This window comes from Coccinella septempunctata, chromosome 9 (genome assembly GCF_907165205.1).
Source record: "Coccinella septempunctata chromosome 9, icCocSept1.1, whole genome shotgun sequence".
NCBI classification, from domain to species: Eukaryota; Metazoa; Arthropoda; class Insecta; order Coleoptera; family Coccinellidae; genus Coccinella; species Coccinella septempunctata.
The window spans coordinates 1,244,948-1,266,040 of record NC_058197.1 but is presented as its reverse complement, the minus strand read 5'-3'; the positions used below and the strand labels follow the sequence as shown (position 1 = coordinate 1,266,040).

Sequence of the window (21,093 nt, the reverse complement as noted above, 5' to 3'; positions counted from 1 at the left end):
ATATTTTATGATCGCAATAGATTCTGTGACCCTCAAAGATCATACCTACCAAATTTCATCGAAATCCGATCACCCTTTCTCTTAGAAGTACACACACCAATGTTTATTAAGGCATTCCAACCCTATTAGAGTACACCTAAATTCATCTAACACGTTTTCTAGTAAATCTATATCAATATAAATCACTATTCTCCATATATTAACCCACCCAAAGCCCCTTCTGCCTCCCTTCCCCGTTAGAGTGTCGAACAAAACTACACTTAAAACTAAACTACCTTTCCGATAAATCAATATTTTCAATATATTAACCCACACAAGGCCCCTTCTGCCCCCCTTCCCCGTTAAAGTGTTGGACAAAACTATAATTACAACTAAACTACCTTTCCGATAGATCAATATTTTCAATATATTAACCCACCCAGGGCCCCTTCTGCCCTCCTTCCCCGTTAGTGTGTTGGACAAAACTATAATCAAAACTAAACTACTTTTTTGACAGATCACTATTTTTAACATAGTTACCCACCCAAGGCCCCTTCTGACCCCCTTCCCCGTTAGAATGTTAGACATAAATGAATAAGTAAATACTTCACATTCCAAAATACCACACAGCGCATCCACCATAATGGTATTTCTACATTTAATATTCATAGTCACACATATATTATATTAAACTATATTTAGAAACAGTAATAATAATTGAAAATAACGTGATTTATAATACTGAATCCTTCATACTATTACTCACTAAATATAAAATGTACATGTAACGTCTTATCCTATGAACATTCATATTCTTCTATTTTCCATCTTCGGACTTCCTAAAAAGTAGCACTATTCGATTGAATCACGGTCAGCAGCTACTATAACATAATATAATTCAGAATAATCATTCACTCTTCAATAACTAACAAAAAACATGTAATCCGCTTCTACTACATAACCTCCAATCTTTTGACACATTCCGATCTCCTATACCTTCTACAAGTTTCTCTCAATTATCTACTTGTCGAAGTGAAAATTATCATTATATTTCCAGTGCTTCCGTAACTGCCATCAAGTAGTACCTTTCACCTTTATGTATTTCTGAAAAAATATACGAGTTACATGTCGTTCGTATAATAAAAATTAGATAACGAACAATATACCTTCTACAATAATGCATCGCTTGTCACCTATCAATCGACAATGACTGCAATCACTAACGACATCACTTGACGGTACAAGAACAAATCGTAGCATGACATCCCAAATAGTATTTTATCACCTTTATGTCCACAACACGTTTTAAGGTATTCAACCTATTTAACCATTGTATATTCATCATCAAGAACACTTCCATTATACTCTTGTACCGACTTCATTGTGTATATCTTGAACCGTTGCAAACCCTCTAACTTGAGATATATCGTAGATCAACTCTGAAATCACAATAATATATGATCAATAGCAAAACCACTTACTTTTTAATACCTTACATTTCCCAATAATGCTCCAATAACATAAATATCTAATACTTAGATACTGTTCAATATAAATAGCAATTTTATTGCTAGAGACAACGTTTAGAGTGAAGTTCGCCAATGATCAATGACAATGACATGATGTGTCAAATTCGCAAGTGTCTTTTGTATCCGTCAAGGAATACCAACTTGAAATCCACTAAAATGAAAGGCTCTTAGCGACTCCGGAGTACCCCCTATAAAGAGGTAGAAGGCTGCGGCAACTATGTCTTTTCCATGCCACCCGAAACGTCACTCATTGCTGTCATATTCAAATTATTTAAATGCTTATCTTACTACTTTCGTGTTTCTCCGCTAACTCCGTCCTTCTAAACGGTTACAATGCCTTTTCCCATATTTTATATTAAAAGACACACTATTTCCAACGATTAGTTAATTACTGAATTCATAAATATAATGTTTACTTCCTACGAAATTTCCACTTTTTTTCATTTCGTTCGATTCTTTCAATACTACTCAAGTACGACCCTGTTCTTTTCCACGAACGGACGGTTTTTCTCTTTCCACGCATCATTTCCCCTTCCTACACACAATTTTTTGCATAGCAACAACCGCAATAATGCGACAAAAAACAAAAGACCATCTGTTCATCAATTTTTTAACCAATCAGAGAGCAGTACGCCACATTGCGATAAAAATTAGCTGACCTGGTTTTCATTGTCTGAATAATCTTCCTGTGATTAAGTGGTTTTTCGATAGTTTTCCATACGAACTTTATTAGCATTTTCCTACAAACTTTATTAGAAAATTTCATTTTAATTTAGTTTTTTAGTGCGTTTACTTTCGAACTTCGTCTTTAATTTTGCTTATTAGAACTGTGTTTTTGTTTTTCGTTATCTTCGCGAATTATAGTTTTAATTTTTAATTTTTTCAAACAAACTGTGAGAGTGCACACAATGGCCAGACGGCTGAATACACAAGAGGTGGAGGACGTCCGATATAGATCGGACGTAGATTCGTACCTGGTCCTTAGCGAGTAAGTACTAAATATATTAATTATATGCAATAATATCGTAATTGTATACATTAATCGTTGAACCCAAATTACTGCTTTTTCCACTTTCTCGATCCCCCATTGCTATCCAAACACTGCGTCATATTATTATTGAAAATGCTCTTTTTTCCACTCTATTATCACAACGTACATCAGGGTTAAAAATTTCGAATGACATACTATCGTAGTCGTTTCACAATTTCCGAATTTTCTTTCGATCTCCCTTCGTTATTATTATCTTCCTTGCAGTCGTTATTTGTTATTTATACCGAGATATTAAACTGCATAATGTAAAACACTTCTCAATCGCAATCGATGAAAATGTTGTTCTCGTTTTCAGATCCTTAACGGCATTCAAAATTGCGGATACGATGCGCATCAAATTCGATCGGACCACCAAGCCCTGTGCTGAGGGAAAGATACGGTTTCAAATACCACCGAGAATTCCATCTCGGTGGATCCGGTATTTACAACACCTTCGTGCTGGCGCTAAACGAGCACAAATCAATTCCCGTAGGAATCAAAGAATACTTCATCAGTACCGTTTTGAGAGCCGGACTGGACACCTTGCGGGATGACAGCAAAACAGTCACCCACGGCATCCCGCAAGGTAGCTCCTGCGACGGCACGCAAAACGTGAAACTGTTCGCCGAAGACGCATCCGCAGTATGGCGCAAAGTGGATAGCTTCGTGATGGAGAAAAGAGAGTACGCCGCCAACATAAGGGAGCAGGGTTTGCAACGGTGGTACGGTACCGACATAAACTTTCAGTACTACGATGTCGCGTACTTGTACTACCGTTGCAAACACGGCGTGATAGCCGAACCTGCCACTATCCGAAACAACCTGCAAACCATAATATCCGAGGAAGACAGAGCCTCTATTCTGCTGATACAGCTACATTTCGGATCGGTTCTCAACCATCCGAAAAAACCGCTCTTCCTCCATATCCCGACCGCACGTGAACGACTGGAGGCCGGCAGAGAGCACGTGATATACCGCGTCCACAACACCCTCCACGGCGGGTATATCACGTGCCAACAGCCGTTCGGTGATGTTTATCCCGAGATCACCTACCTCCAGTCGTACGACCCCACTTACCATATGGTAAGGGCTTTGCGAAAGTCCAACATCGCCATCCATACGGTATTTGGGGAATTTCGCACGTGCGGTAATTACGTAATGAGAAAGACGGAGTTCATGAACAACTTCGAAACTTCCCACCGCCACAGATTAGAGCATATCAAGAACAATCTGCAACTTCGAATTGAGTACGTAGCCAATTTCGACGGTTACGAAGAGGCTATGACAGCCTTACAGCCAACGTCTCCGTACCTCTCTCTAATTCGGGACACCTTCACCGTACAGCGGCGCGAGGAACGAGCCGAAAGCCTCTGTTGTTTAGCTACCTTCGATGGCGACTGGAAGCAGCGCGTCAACTCCACCGCCATCGCCTATCTCAAAGGTTGATAGATGCGAGACAGTCCTGGAAGGAGGACCCTTCCCTCGACGCCGCCCGTCGAATGTACGACGCCGAGCTGAAACTTAAATACTTCAACGACGGGACGACAAGACTATTAGACTACAACCGACTTAAGTCACTTGTGTTATCCAGTAGCCTCATCGACGACGACGACGACGACATGGAAGGTGCACAACAACGAGGCTTACTGAGATACGCAGTGATGGACTACGACCCAGACCACATACTGACTAGAACCTTCACCTTCCAGACCATGAAACTATACCACACGAACATACTAGTACCATGGTTCCGCGAACACATACTGACGTACTTGACGGCCGCGGACAGGTACGACGTTATAACGAGACCGCACATTGTACTGATGAAGGCAATAGCCCACTTGTCTTTCAGGAAATACGGACCGAACCTGACCTCGTGGACGAGACTAAACACCAAAGACTTTGGATCGACGCACGTACGTCACCTTTACGGAAGACGCAGACGAGAATACGGACGCCGATGGCGAATCATCGGGACGCTAGACCCCAGACAAGTAGTTGCAGCCATAGAGACGCCAACCCATAACGGGTTCGCCCTCCTGATGACTGCCAACAAACACTACAAACGTGACCAACTGGTACGATACATATACGAGAACGTAAATTACTTTCCCGCGTACCCCGTCAGTAAATCCCTAAGGGGTATGTGCGGGTGGTACCGGATTAAGTTAACGGACGATAGCTGCTGAACAACCGACGACGACGAGCAGGATGACGGCCATGAGGAAGACGTGGGCGATGACGATGAAAACAACCACAGCGACGACAGCGACAACCGACAAAGAGGACAAGACACAGCACCGACGCCGACGGACCCAGCGGAGCTGAGTACATCGACGGGACGGCGTCGTCGACCACCCCTGCCAAGAATGGTCATTACAAGACCCTCATGCATGGGCCCACCATCCCCTGCCCTTTTGCATACTCCTCCGACTCCCGCCGAACAATTGCGGGAGCCGAAGAGATGGCAGTATTCCTCCTCCCAGGACTGCGCCACCGTCCAGCATGCCGTCGCCAACGTAGGTAGCGTAACCAACAGAAGTTTCTGGCGCACGGCTGTGGAGAAGGTGTCCGAATTGAGAGAACGGAAACCGTTCGGGGTACGGAGCCGTTTGCTCACTCTAATGAAATCGTCGGAAATTAGCAAGTACGCAAGCCAAATCGAAGTTGCAGCATTGTGAACAGAGCTGAGGAACCAAATGAAGTAAATTTTTTATCCTAAACAAACTATTTTTTATATAGTCCATTCAAGAATTTCCACTATCCTCAGGAACACAGTTAAGTCTATAATCCTCGTCGCAACTTGATTGTTGTTGATATTATTTACTACTAATATTCCTGAGTGTAGGTATATATACAGTCATGTTCCCGATCTCTTTGATTGAAAAAAGAACACTACAAATAACAAATTATGTTGGATGACTGACTGCAATATAATACTGCGTGTAATAGATCAACGAACCTGAATTAACAAGCATTCAACCTTGAGTAATGGACAATTACCAACGTAACATTACGTGAGAAACAGCCGTGGCTGTGAAAAGGACACTTTTGGATCAGCAAGCCATCCATGAAGTGGATATGCTCAAACTCCTGGAACACCCGAACATATTATCTTTGCAAAGACCAGCTCACAGAACCCCTTAAAGAATCGACCGCCTCTGATCAGCGGAAAGAATGGGTCTGACCACCTCATGCTTCCTCAAGATGAGGTCTCCTCAATCGACCTCCCAAAGGAGGGACCAAGGACCCGCTCAAGGTCACGTTATTCATAACTATATATATGGAATATGGAATACTTGTTTCATTTAGAACTAAGAAATGTCAAACAATTCTTCTGCCAATGATGTGCTTGTAAGGTCGGGACCTGGGTTGACAATTCCCAAGTTTTGTTCCTTTTTGAACCGCTTAACTTCATATTTATTTGTCAATTCTGAATTTTTCCTCTTCTTAGTTTTCAAGGAAGTATCATCAAATTTGGGATTCAACTACAATGCAAAAATGGAGACGGTAAATTTCAAATATGGAGATGTCAAGGGCAACTTCTTTCATTCAAATAAAGCACTGATAAGCATAGCCATAAATTACACCACCATAAGAGACATAATCACAACGTTGGCAGAAAAGGCTATATACATAAAATGGGATTTCACAAACACAACCGGAAAAGACTCCTCAAAAGTTAGAAGAGAAATAAGAGAGAGAATACGAAATAAGCCGTGGGAAATAATATCAGCGTCAAAAGAAGATTTTCAATCTTCTGATTGGAGAAACACTGAAGAGAAAGCTTGCGGTTGCTTGATAGTTAGAGAGAACACTGAGTACTGTCCCACTGGGTCTGTCAAGATGGCCATTAACAGAAACTTGAACTTGATATTGGAGGGCACACAACAAGAGATAGAAGTGTCAGTAAGAAGTGAAGATCTTAAGTGCTACAAATCAGACATAATGTGCAGTGATGAGAGAATTCTTCCATACTTCACTTTCAAGGACATGGTGACAAGCAGATTCTCATATATGCTGAGAATATGGAAAGATGTGCGAGAAAAGATAGAGAAAGGGGATTTTAAGCACCAGAATGAGTACTTCGATCCATATTTGCAAAACAAGGCAAGGTCTTTTTCAGAAGGTTGTAGAACAGTCTTAAGCAGAATAGTTGCTGAAGGAGGGTGGGAAAAGTCTAACTGCTGCTTCTTCTACTTGTTTTGTAACAAAGATCCAACTAATGTGGATGATGAAGTGTCAAAGTTTACCACAGCTCAAGGATACACCATAGATTTGAGCTCAGAGACAGGGATATTCCAATTGTTGTTTCCATTAATTTATATTCCAATTTGACAAAGAAAAAGGAAAATACAGCCTATTTGGAAGAGAGATTGGCCAAACAGCAACAAGAATTGACCTGGGCTCTACCTATAATGGATTACTCTCTGGATACAGAATCACATCAGAAGACCAAAATTTACACCCTATAGTGAGCCTAAGAAAACTTGAGGACAGCTCAAAACACATAAGAGATGGAGAGAAATTCTCGATTTTTATTAGTGGCATAAGATATACAGCTATAAAAGACTCAAGTTTCACCTATAGCTCAGTACAAACAATGTTCCGACAGTCTAGCGAGAGAAGGAATAGATTTGGAGACAATGAGTCATTAGCTGAAAAACGACAATGGTTTGTGGGTCATAGGAGTTTTGACGAGCCTGAGGAGAAGAAATCAAAACCAGACTGTGAGACCACATGCGAGGACTTGTTTGCAAGCATAACAGACGATACCAGAGATGAGGAGGAAGACATCGATTTGTGTCAAGATTTTTTCGATGATTTTTGATAATAAACTTTGATTGGGTGCTTCTTGCGTCGTTTTTGGAAAACATCCTGTTGTGATTGAACGTCCTGATATATCTGAAAATTATTCTAGTGTGAACAAATTGCAAGAAACAAACGATAACTTTTAAAGAAGTGTCTGAAGGAAGTAGGCTTCCAGACATCTGGCTGTCATGTTTTCGGCGTATTTTCTTATCTTTGTCCCTCCCTCAGTGGACATGTAGTATGCATTCATGAGACAAAGATTCATTTCTCTAGTCCAATGCAACCTCATTCGTCTATTACGTGAACATGGCACCGACACGTATTAATAACGGTGCGGATGTTTGTTGTAAAAAATGCGCAAAGGAAGTGAAAACTTACATAACGTGCTTCAAATGCAATTGTACATATCATTTCAGTTGTATTCTGAGGGTTTGTGGAATTTTTGTGGACCAGGAGGGAAGATTGATTTGCTGTGACGACATAACCTCAAAAATGTGCCAGGCTGAGTTGGAACTTGAAAGGTTGCGGACTCGTATTGGTAAACTAAATGAGGTCTGTTTCGAGAATTCAGTTTCCCAACTTCATAATTTGAGTGAAGTAGATGAAATGGTCGGGGCCGATGACGGTGTTTACGCATGTAAAAGTATTGAGAAGGAATTTACGCCGAATGAAAACAATGTGGAGTTGGAGTACCTGCACAAGATTATTGGAGGTAAAGACAGGCTGATTGGTGAGCTGGAAGAAAAAATTAAAATTTTGAAGAATTACATTTGCTTGTTAGAGAAAATTGGGAACAGCACACTGTCTCCGAGGCCATCTGTGGGAATTTCCACTGACTGTTCTCAACCGATGCAGAAATCTTCGTTGCCGACATCAGAAAACACAGATTCTGTAGATGAAGAACATAAACTGTCATCGAAGGTTGGAATTGCAAAATCTACAACGAACAAGCGAAGTAGTGATGTTTCTGTCTCTTCAGTTGGTAAAGCGAGCAAGAATCCAGTGATTAAGAAGTCTGGTAGTTCTAATATATTGTAACCAGTCCGGCCCTTGCGGTCGGACCTTTCGAGAACCAGGGCGGTCGTTTCCTTCTGGAAGAATCGCGAAAGGTTCGCGAAGGTACCTGAATGTTTCCGGCGCCTATATAAGCCCAGCGGAGGAGCAGGTAGGCAAGTACAAGTACAGTAATAGTGCAAGCGACTAGTGGAAATAAACAAGAGTGGAAATAAATAGTAGTGTAATAGTTAGTATGTGAGTTATATGTGTATTAAGTGTAAATAAATAATTTTAATCAGTCGGACGTTTTAATCAAGCGAAGAAAACGTTACCTTGGTGTTAAGTGTGCGGTTCAACATCGCTCGAATTAAATAAATAATTTTGGGATATTTGAAGTTCATGCCAGTGACCACAAGACTGCAGAACGCGATGGAGACTCAAGCGGTAATGGACTTTTTGAGAAAATTAAATGAGAAAATGGACGAGAATTCTTGTAAGTTGAATGAACAAATGGTCCAAAATGAAGAGAATTCTCGAAAATTAAATGAGAAAATGGACCAGATTAAGGAAAATTGTAATGATGTGGTGAGTCAACTTACAGATAAATTGGATGAGAAATTGGAATCCATAAATGAAAAATTTTATAAAGTGGACGAGAAGTTCGATATAGTGAACGAAAAATTTGACGAAGTTTATGAAAGAGTTGATGAAAAGTTTGACAAAGTTTATGACGACGTTAATGGAAAATTGGAAGAAATGGCAGGAATAATTGAACATCATTCCAAGTTCATAGATTCCTTGAAAAGAATGTCAAACAGAACAGATATTCTGGCTTCAACACCCTACAGCACAGCGAAAGTGGGAAATGACGGCGAAGGTAGTAGAATGAAGATCAAGCCTCCAACTTTTGATGGAAAAATACCCTGGTCGACATATCAAAAACAGTTTGAAGCTGCTGCCCTGGCGAACAACTGGAACGACAACGAAAAAGCCACGGCATTGATAATAGCTCTACGAGGAGAGGCACTCAACATTCTGCAAACGATTCCGGAGAGTCAACAAGCCTGTTACGAAGTTCTTACATCGAAACTTCAGATGAGATATGGTGATGCTCATCTACAACAAGTATACCATGCACAAATAAAGAACCGAGTGCAGAAAACAGGGGAAAATCTCCAAGAGTTTGAAGCTGATGTGGCGAGATTAGTCAGGCTGGCTTATCCATCTGCTCCAGATAGCTTCCTGGAACAGCTATCAATCCAGACATTCGTGGATGGGATAAGGGATAGTGAAATACAACAAGCCCTGAGACTAGCACGCCCTAGAACCATTGATGATGCCTTAGCCCAGGCTTTAGAAATTGAGGCAGCAAAGCAAGCGTCACATAGAGGACACCTTCGTGTAAGACAAGTCCAAGGAACAGACCGATCTATTCAGGACATTGTCAGAGAAGAAATCCGCAGAATATCACAAGTTAGGAAAAAGGATGCTGTGTGCTGGAACTGCAACAAAAGTGGGCATTTTAAGCGAAAAAGAGTCTCAGCAGGGAAACTAAAAGGGGTCGGTGATAAGGGGCATAAATCGACCCAAGCCAAAAATGCCCCCGAAGTGATAATCCGAGGAATAATGTCTAAGGATTTATCAAGCATAGTTATCCCAGGAAAGATAAATGATAGAAGTGTGAAAATACTGGTAGACACTGGCTCGACTAAAACCATTGTGCGTCCAGCAATTGCTAAAGGATTCAAGATTCGCCCAGTTAGGATCAAACTTCGAACTGCGTCTGGACAAGAAATACCGACTTATGGATCGATCATCTCCACTATTGAATTGGGAAACACAACAGTTAGCCACGAAGTTCTGGTAGCTGGAATCACGGAAGAAGTTATTCTGGGATTGGACCTTGTTAAGAAGCTTGGATGCCAATTGGATATGAAGAGTGATGTACTTCGGCTAGGAAGTGAAGAGATTCCATTCAATGATGTGGAGGACAAGATATATCGGATTCGACTGACCGAGGACATCACGTTGCCAGGGCGAACTGAAGGCATAGTGACTGGTAGATGTGACGATGTAACGAGGAGTGGCTGCGTGAGAGTAATTGAGCCCTCTGACGATACAACCTTAGCTAAAGGACTACTACTTGGGAAGACCTTGGTAAGGGTAAGAGACAGCATTCCCATCCGATTGCTAAATGTCAACATGTTTCCAGTCACCCTGAAGAAGGATACCTTGATTGGACGTGGTGTACCTGTGTACCATATTTCGGGTGGGATAAGTACTGCAGAAGTCTCAAAATCGCAAAGCAATTCTGAAGAACTGGTGTCCCTCCTCACTTCAAAATGTCAAGAGCTCGACCGATACCAACTACTCGAAGTGAGAAAATTGGTTCAAACGTTCTCCGACGTTTTTGCTACGGACGGAAAAGCAGGGAAGACTGATGTTGTGCAGCATAAAATCAATACTGGTGATGCACAACCTATCCGACAGCATCCTAGACGTCTTCCTCTGGCAAAAAGAGAAGAAGCTGAAAGGATTATTGAAGACATGGCGAGAGAAGGTGTAATCGAACCGTCAGATAGCCCCTGGACATCGCCCGTAGTAATAGTGAAGAAGAAGGATGGAACTACTAGATTCTGCGTAGACTATAGGCAGCTCAATCAGGCCACGAAAAAGGACAGCTATCCCTTACCGAGAATTGATGATACCCTGGATACACTCTCGGGATCACGTTGGTTTTCCACCTTGGATCTGAAGAGTGGATATTGGCAGGTTGGCTTGGATCCAAAAGACAAAAAAAAGACTGCCTTCAGTATTGGAACGGGTCTGTGGCAGTTTAAAGTTATGCCTTTCGGTCTATGCAATGCTCCTGCCACATGTGAACGTCTGATGGAGACAATATTGAGAGGGCTCTCCTGGAAAACTTGTCTGGTGTATCTTGATGATGTGATAGTGGTGAAAAAATCATTCCAAGATCACCTACACAACCTATCCGAAGTTTTCCAGCGACTTCGTGATGCCAACCTAAAGCTAAGTCCTAAAAAATGTAATCTGTTTCGAACAGAAGTGAAATATTTAGGACACGTAGTTTCACGTAGAGGTGTCAAGGTTGATCCGGATAAGATCAAGGCAGTGCAGGAATGGCCTATACCGAAAGACAAGAGTGAGTTGCGGAGTTTCTTAGGCCTTTGCACTTATTATAGAAGATTTGTATCTGGTTTTGCCAACGTTGCCAAGCCGCTGACGAAATTGACGGAAGATGGACAGGGGTACATATGGTCCGATGATTGCACTGAAGCCTTCGAACGATTGAAAAAGGCTCTGGTCACAGCTCCAGTTCTGAGTTACGCAAGGGCTGAAGGTAAATTTGTGCTCGACACCGACGCCAGTAATACAGCCATTGGCGGCGTTCTATCGCAAGTCCAGGATGGACAGGAAAGAGTCATCAGGTACTTCAGCAAGGTGTTGTCCAAACCAGAACGGAATTATTGCGTGACCAGGAGAGAACTTTTAGCAGTCATCAAGTCCGTAGAACATTTCTACAAATATTTGTACGGAAGGAAATTCTTACTAAGAACGGACCATGCTGCTTTGAAATGGCTCCTGAGTTTTGAGAACCCGGAAGGACAAGTGGCTAGATGGATTGAGAGGCTGCAAGAGTATGACTTTGACACTGAACACAGAGCGGGGACTAGCCATCGCAATGCAGACGCGTTATCAAGAAGACCTTGTCCCGAGAATTGCAGCCATTGTTCGCGTCTGGAAGAAAAGATTGATTTGAGGCGGACCACCGTAATCGAAGACGACTGGCTACCTGAAGAAATTCAAAGAGCACAAGAGGAAGATAACGACTTGATGGTAATCCTGTGTTGGAAGAAGAGCGGTAGACGACCTACTTGGGAAGAAGTATCCAGACTGAGACAGAATATAAAGTCGTATTGGGCACAATGGGAAACGCTGAAGATTGATGGAGGTCTTCTGAAACGTTGTTGGGAAAATGAAGATGGAACTGAGCAGAGACTTCAGTTGATTGTGCCGAAGAGCCGTATGACAGACATTCTGACCAGACTACATAACGGAACTTCAGGTGGACATTTCGGGATAACCAAGACATTGGAAAAAGTCAGGCAGCGATTCTATTGGCCAAATTGTAAGAGGGACGTTAAAGATTGGTGTAGAAGATGCAAGGTTTGCGCTGCTGCTAACGGACCTTATGGTAGAGGAAAAGCACCAATGAAGCAATATAACGTCGGATCTCCCATGGAACGAGTAGCTATCGACATCGCTGGCCCCTTTCCCGAAACAGACCATGGAAACAAGTACATTTTGGTAGCGATGGACTATTTCACGAAATGGGTGGAAGCCTACGGTATTCCTAATCAAGAGGCAAGTACGGTAGCTGATAAATTGGTCAGAGAATTCTTCTGCAGATTTGGAATACCTCTGGAGCTGCATTGTGATCAAGGCCGAAATTTTGAATCGAAGCTATTCCAAGAAGTATGCAGCAAATTGGGAATTCACAAAACAAGGACTACACCTCTTCATCCACAATCAGACGGCATGGTCGAACGAATGAATCGGACCATGGGAAAACATCTGGCCAAAGTAGTTTCTGATCACCAGCGGGATTGGGATGAATATTTACATCTATTCACCATGGCATATAGATCTTCGGTTCAAGAATCTACCAAGGAAACTCCATCCAGTATAATGTTCGGCCGAGAAATAAGACTGCCTTGCGGCTTAGAGTTTGGATGTAAGCCTGGAGAAGACGTAGCTGGGGAGGACTACGTTAGTAAATTAAGGAACAAGCTGGATTACATTCATGGCAAGGTGCGCAATCAAATGCAGCAAGCAAGTGACCGAATGAAAATGCGCTACGACATCAAGGCTATTGAAGGTGGATTCACCACTGGAGATCTGGTGTGGCTACATAATCCACAAAGGAGGAAAGGTTTTTCACCAAAGCTGCAGAGACAGTGGGAGGGACCGTATGAAATAATCAAGAGTATAAATGATGTTGTTTACCGGATAAGGAAGCTCCCCAGATGAAAACCAAAGGTTGTCCATTTCAACCGATTAGCCCCGTACGCGCAGGACGAAGAAGAAGTACGTCTTGTGGAAGCCCCGATGCAAGGTAGCAGCGATTACCAGAAGTTTATGGATTGTTATGGTGAGACACGCGTTGCACGGTTCGGCGTTACACAGGAAGTACATCAAGATCTCTTTACCGTGTCTGAGGAATACTCTCTCGCTCATTGCGTAGCGGAGGACCTTCGTATGAGCAAAGGAATAGCAAGAGTGTTCAGAAATAAATTTGGACGTCAGGAACAACTATTGCGACAGCAGCCAAGAATCGGAAAAGTTTTGAAATTGAAGGCCGGTTCATTTATTACCTAGTCACCAAGCAACATTCCTATCAGAAGCCAACCTATAAGAATCTATGGACGGCACTGCATAGCTTGAAAGAAGACCTTCAACGCTCTGGAGTTAGGAAATTAGCTGTTCCCAAGCTCGGTTGTGGATTGGACCAGCTGAATTGGCGAGTTGTGCGAAGAATGCTGGAGGTGGTATTTCAGGGGACTGGTATACGGATCCTGGTGTGCAGTTTCAACCCAAAGCAGGCCGGAAAAACTGTGGAGTGCTACTTCCATCAGAATGGCTACTGTAGGAATGGTGATGGGTGCAAGTTTCGCCACGGTCCTCAGAGAAATTCACTAAATCTGTTCTGGGACAGAACAGGCTTAAGGAGGGGACAGTGTAACCAGTCCGGCCCTTGCGGTCGGACCTTTCGAGAACCAGGGCGGTCGTTTCCTTCTGGAAGAATCGCGAAAGGTTCGCGAAGGTACCTGAATGTTTCCGGCGCCTATATAAGCCCAGCGGAGGAGCAGGTAGGCAAGTACAAGTACAGTAATAGTGCAAGCGACTAGTGGAAATAAACAAGAGTGGAAATAAATAGTAGTGTAATAGTTAGTTTGTGAGTTATATGTGTATTAAGTGTAAATAAATAATTTTAATCAGTCGGACGTTTTAATCAAGCGAAGAAAACGTTACAATATCAATGTCAACAACTGATAGAAGTTTGTATGTCAATCAGACGTCATCGAATGTCAACAACATATATCCACTATCACATACGAATGAATTATCTATCAAACCGAGGAAGAAAAACAATAACAAATGGTCTATTATGGGAAAGGCTATAGATAAAAATATAAAAGCTATACCTAAGACTGTATCTCTATTCATTTCTAGGAGCAAGAAAGTGGTATAATAGGACCGTTCATGATGAAAAATGAAACTGACGAAGGTGAAGGCACTTTACGAATTTTACATTTAAATATTCAGGGAATGGTTCCCCATAAGGTGAATGAATGGGACTTATTTCTGATGGAAAATAAAATGTTCGATGCCATTTGTGAGACAGAGCACTGGCTCTCGAGGGAGGTGGCTAACTCATACGTTTCAAGTGGTTGACATGTTGCGTCCAATTTCTCTAGAACCAATAAATTACGAGGAGGTTCAATGATCTTGTGCAAACATCATGATTATAAGGTTCTGGACGATATTGTGGGTTTGTCGGTGGAAGTAGATTGTGAAATATCTGCTATAAGATTCCAGAAATTAACCCTGTTGTCAATCTATCGCTCACCAGATGGTGATTTCAGGAACTTTCTGAGTATAGTTGAAAATGCTCTGAATATGATTAACGTCCATGATGATCTTGCTATTGCAGGTGATTTTAATGTGTGTTTTAGTATATGTGAGAATGACGTACTGGATAGGAATACCGAACTACTGTTAGAGGTTTTTGAATCTTATGGATTAGAGCAAACAATATATGAACCGACCAGAGGTAATAATTGTTTAGATAACATCTTTGTGAGAAATCTGGCACTGGGAAGTTCTGCACCCAGAATTGTGAGAATAAATTTTTCTGACCATGATGCACAGTGCGTCCACCTGGATCCGGTAGCCGCCAGGGAAGTAGAAGTCATGGGCCTCTTTGACACCGTAACATTGTACCGCTCATCGAGACGTTGGTGGAGCCCCCGCGCCTGTACCTAGTCTTGCCGTTGTGTGAGGAGGATTTGGAGACCTTCCTCGCCCGCGAGGGTCCGAGGAGGGGCCCCTCATCCTTCTTCCGGGTGGTCCGCCAGATCGTTGTGGGCCTCGCAGAATGCAATCGGCAGAGCGTGCTCTGTTACGTTATATTATTTGTCTGATTTAATTTAATTTATTCTGGATGAATGAAACACATATCTAGAGAGGTAGTAGAAGACTGATTTTATTATCACATCTTAATTGACACGCGTGGTACAGACACCACAGACTTGCGTACATTTACTATATAAAAGATGGTGTATTTACAATATTAACATAGAATATAAAACCATGACATGCTCTACGTAATGAGAAAGACGGAGTTTATGAACAATTTCGAATTTTCCCACCGCCACAGATTAGAGCACATAAAGAACAATCTGCAATTTCGAATTGAGTCCGTAGCTCATTTCAACGGCTTCGAAGAGGCCATATCAGCTTTAGAACAAACGTCTCCGTACCTTTCTCTAATTCGGGACACCTTCACCGTACAGCGGCGCGAGCAACAAGCCGAAGGCCTCTGTTGTTTTACTACCTTCGATGGCGACTGGAAACAACACGTCAATTCAACGGCCGTCGCCTATCTCCGAGAGGTGATAGATGCAAGACAGTCCTGGAAGGAGGATCCTACCCGCGATGCCGCCCGTCGAATGTACGACGCCGAGCTAAAACTGAAATACTTCAACGACGGGACGACAAGACTACTAGACTACAACAGACTTAAATCACTGGTGTGTTCCAGTAGCCTCATTGACGACGACGACATGGAAGGTGAACAGCAACGAGGCTTACTGAGATACGCAGTGATGGACTACGACCCAGACCACGTTCTTACTAGAACCTTCACTTTCCAAACCAAAAAACTCTACCACACAAACATACCCGTACCATGGTTCCGCCAACACATACAGACTTACTTGACGGCCGCGGACAGGTACGACGTAGTAACGAGACACACCACAATGCCCAGACGGCTGGATGTACGAGAAGTGGAAGACGTCCGGTACAGATCGGACGTAGATTCCTACCTGGTGCAAAGCGAGTAAGTACTTAATATATTGATTATATGCAATAATATCATAACTGTATACATTTATCGTTGAACCTAAATTACTGCTTTTTCAACATTCTCGATCCCCCATTACCATCCAAAAACTGCGTCATATTATTATTGAAAATGCTCTTTTTTCCATTCTATTATCACAACGTACATCAGGGTTAAACATTTCGAATGACATACTATCGTAGTCGTTTCACAATTTCCAAATTTTCTTTCGATCTCCCCTACGCTAATATTATTTTCGTTTTCTTTTATAATAATAACAACATCCATCGAAGTAGCGATTCTCATCTGTTGCTCGCATTCGTTATTTGTTATTTATACCGAGATATTAAACTGCATAATGTAAAACACTTCTCAATCGCAATCGATGAAAATGCTGTTCTCGTTTTCAGATCCTTAACGGCCTTCAAAATAGCGGATACAATGAGCATAAAATTCGACCGAACAACGAAGCCCTGTTATAACTCTAAAATTCTCGCTGTGCTGAGGGAAAGATACGGTTTTAAGCACCACCGAGAGTTTCATCTCGGTGGATCCGGCATATATAACACCTTCGTGCTGGCGCTAAACGAGCACAGATAGGAATAAAAGAGTACTTCATCAGTACCGTTTTGCGAGCCGGACTGGACACCTTGCGGGATGACAGCAAAACAGTCACCCACGGCATCCCGCAAGGTAGCTCCTGCGACGGCACGCAAAACGTGAAACTGTTCGCCGAAGACGCATCCGCAGTATGGCGCAAAGTGGATAGCTTCGTCATGGATAAAAGAGAGTACGCCGCCAACGTAAGGGAGCAGGGTTTGCAACGGTGGTACGGTACCGACAAAAATTTTCAATACTACGATGTCGCGTACTTGTACTACCGTTGCAAACACGGCGTGATAGCCGAGCCTTCCACCATCCGGCACAACCTAGAGACCATAATTTCCGAGGAAGACAGAGCATCTATTCTGCTGATACAGCTACATTTCGGATCGGGCCTCAACCATCCGAAAAAACCGCTCTTCCTCTATATCCCGACCGCACGTAAACGACTGGAGGCCGGCAAAGAGCACGTGATATACCGCGTGCACAACACCCCCCACGGCGGGTATATATATATTATATATATATATATATATATATATATATATATATATATATATATATATATATATATATATATATATATATATATATATATATATATATATATATATATATATATATATATATATATATATATATATATATATATATATATATATATATATATATATATATATATATATATATATATATATTTTTTTTTAATTTCACACAGTTGTGGGATTCACCAGGTTACACGGACCCGTGAGCCAAGGGCAACCTTGCTAGTTACTAATAAGGATATATAACCTGTCGGATTATGCCAACCGTTCCCAGTATTACGGCCTTCTGCATCCATGCTATGGTGTTTGGAGGCAGGTTAAGTTCTTCTATATGTGCGGAACTTTTTCGGTGGACCAGCCCATTGGCGCTTATGATCAAGGGAAGTATTGTGACCGACTTCAACTTCCACATTTCTCTGATCTGACGAGCGAGGACGTTATATTTGGTGATCTTCTCCCCATATGCCTTCGACAAGTTGTTATCCAGGGGCACCGAAAAATCGATGATATGTGCGGTTTTCTTGGTCTTATTCCACACCACCATGTCTGGCCTGTTGTGTTCCGCACCCCTGTCAGTCACCACGGTCAGATCCCAGTAGATCTTCGTTTGGTCATTCTCTAGTACCGCCTGTGGGCTATACAAGTGGTGAGGGGTGAAGTGCGATAGTAGTTCTTCTCGGAGACATATAAGTTGGTGCACTACCTTCCCCATATCGTTATGCCGGGCCAGGTATTTTGTACCAGCTATTTGTGAGCATCCTGAAGAAAGATGCTGAATTGTTTCTTCAGCAATGTTGCAGAGGCGGCATTTAGTTGTTTCAACCTGCAATTTCATTATGTGTTTCGCGTACACTCTAGTTGGCACTACCTGGTCTTGAATCACCATTAATGTTCCTTCGGTTTGTGGGTATAAATAGCCTTGCATGAGGTAAGTATGTGTTTTTGTTCTGTCCACTTCTTCCTGTTGCAGGCTGGCATAGAATCTGCCATGAAGTGATTTAGACTGCCAGCTCTGTTTTAGCCTTTCTAACCTATTTTCCATTTCAGGTTCTTATATATATATATATATATATATATATATATATATATATATATATATATATATATATATATATATATATTTATCCAGCATACTATGTTGCGTCCATACATTGTCTTTGGGCCATACACTATTGCGTCCTGAATAATACTGCGTCCGTATACCGGACGCAGCATTGTTTTTCAAAGTTTTCTCTGGTATTTCGAGGGATTCAACGACAGGGGTGGTCGCAAATCGTGAAGGACGTCGAGAGCTATCTTTGGAACAATTATAGATTTCATTCATCTTTTGATAAAAGAGTTATTCCATGTTGAAAAACATATCTCCAGACGCAGTAACGTGCGTCTCATGAAACCTAAAGTATATTTTTAGTTCATGCAAATTCCGCTTCGAGGGCGCTTCAAATGATGAAAACTGATATACAGTCAATATACATCTTTCACACGACGCATAATGTTGCGTCCTAAATCTGGCAACTGTGTATACAAGTAAACCAAGTTGTATTTGCACAACTGAAATGATTTAGCTTCCTAGGCTCCAAGGTCATCCCGAAAGTCTGTTAGGTGAAGAATTGGATTCTGTCTCCAGAGCAATAGCAGGTCCGATTGAAGTGCCCTTATGGTGTTCTTTTGACTGATATTGTCATTATTATTTTTTCGAATGAAAAAAAATTATAACTCACGTGAATTTTATTCCACTTCAATTAGAAATCAAACGATAACACTTTCCAGAGAATTATCGGATTTATAAATTGACATGAAAGGTATCGCTTTATCCGCTTATGCTTATGTCATCTCATTTCACTTGTGAATTAAAATTTTTCTATTCCACTGGATGAATAAACGTCAACTTCTCTTGTCGCTAGAGGCGAGCGTATTTGCCTCTTCATTTCCTTTAGTTCCCGAGGGACCAGGAACCTAGCTATAGAGTCATACGGTCATACAGAGCAGTTTTTGTTGATCGGTCGTCCTGTAGGCCATCTGGCATTTGTGAATTGGTGTATTCTCCAGATTCTATGTTCTTATGTTGTTATCTACTACTTTCTTCATCGTCTTCAATAAAAACGATGTTGAATTAATTGTTCTTGAAGATTGTGGGTCCCCATTTTGGTGTGAAGGGAACTTTTGTCCTTCTCCATTTTCTGTGTATATGACTCATTTTAAGCAGCTTCTGGTTATCTTCAGAAGATGAAGACGAATCTCTTCTAGGATTTTGCTTTACACTTCTGGTGATCTATATAGATTGAAGGTGTTCATTGCCCACTCCAAACATCGTCTTTTGAATATCCCAATCTTCCTTACGAGGATTCTTGGTCTATATTGCTGTATTGATTCTAGTTATGGATTCACTACCTGTGAAGGTTATTTTGGGAAAACTGAAAGATCGTTCCTGTTCTCCTTCGGTGAATTATCTGTCTGGCTTATTGAGCGATATTGTGGGGTTGATTACTCCTTTTGCCATGACCTTTTGTATTCTGAGTGCTGTGGGATTAGAAGTGACATTACCACAAAAATCTAAAAGTTCTACAAATTATGTAAACTCTTGTATATATGTAGTGTCCTTGTAATATATTGATTAATAAGGACTGTCTGTCAAAGTGTATATCACAGAGATGCGAGATCTGATTGAATTTAGAACAAATCATATTGTACACAGATGACTGAAACAATATATTTGTTCTGGGCGTAGTAAGGTTGAACAAGCGTACGGGTCTAGAACTTGGGCGTCCTATATGAAATCCTACTCTAGCCATTCAAGGGTACATGAAGGAACCTCAAACAAACAACGCCCTTCTTGACATCAAGCTTAACTGCACCGAATTTATTCAACAAAACAGCATGATCGTACTCGAAAAAACTTCTCTGAAGAGCCTCCATTAGTCCGAGAGCTGGCAACGAAATTCGGCAAAAGTTTTGTACTGGCGCATAATTTAATATGATTTAGAATTGAGGGTGTACATAAGTCAGCACCCACTCTCAAGGTCAGGTAGTGGAACACCTAGCGGCGACGCGCTTTGATGTAGGTATATGAAATTACACACTCTACAAGTATTTTGTAATGATTGAAAATTGTCACTAGTTCATAGAACAGAAAACTTGAAAAAGTGGTCAGATCTCATTTTAGTGAAACACGGTGTGTCAGTACACCACATAAGTTGCTGCCTTGACGATGTTGTTTCAAAAGAATTTTATTGGCTGAAACTGCATTTACTGCTCAAATATCATATATTATTTGTGAATAAAATATTCAGACCACATATCAATAGAAGAGAGGCAGTCAGCAGTCACCCCAAAGTACGGATATTGTAATTTTATATAAATCAAAGAGCGTCGCCGTCAGATGTTCCACTACCTGACCTTTTAGCGTGGGTGCTGATTCATATACACCATCAAAACTAACTCATATTTAAT

The 21,093-nt window shown here is 41.6% G+C and overlaps 1 protein-coding gene and 1 long non-coding RNA gene across 2 annotated transcripts; one reads left to right on the top strand and one right to left on the bottom strand.

The window, feature by feature from the left end:
- Nucleotides 1-585: 585 nt before the first annotated feature.
- LOC123320432 lies at nt 586-1,483 on the bottom strand. The gene is made up of 2 exons (XR_006538759.1): nt 1,146-1,483; nt 586-1,083 (listed from the first exon to the last, which is right to left on the bottom strand). It is a non-coding gene; the product is annotated as an uncharacterized LOC123320432 (long non-coding RNA).
- A 4,258-nt stretch (nt 1,484-5,741) lies between these two features.
- LOC123320614 lies at nt 5,742-6,876 on the top strand. Its single transcript, XM_044907975.1, has 2 exons — nt 5,742-5,861; nt 5,898-6,876. Coding segments are annotated over exons 1-2 (981 nt in total). The 5' UTR covers nt 5,742-5,859.
- The last annotated feature ends 14,217 nt before the right edge of the window (nt 6,877-21,093 follow it).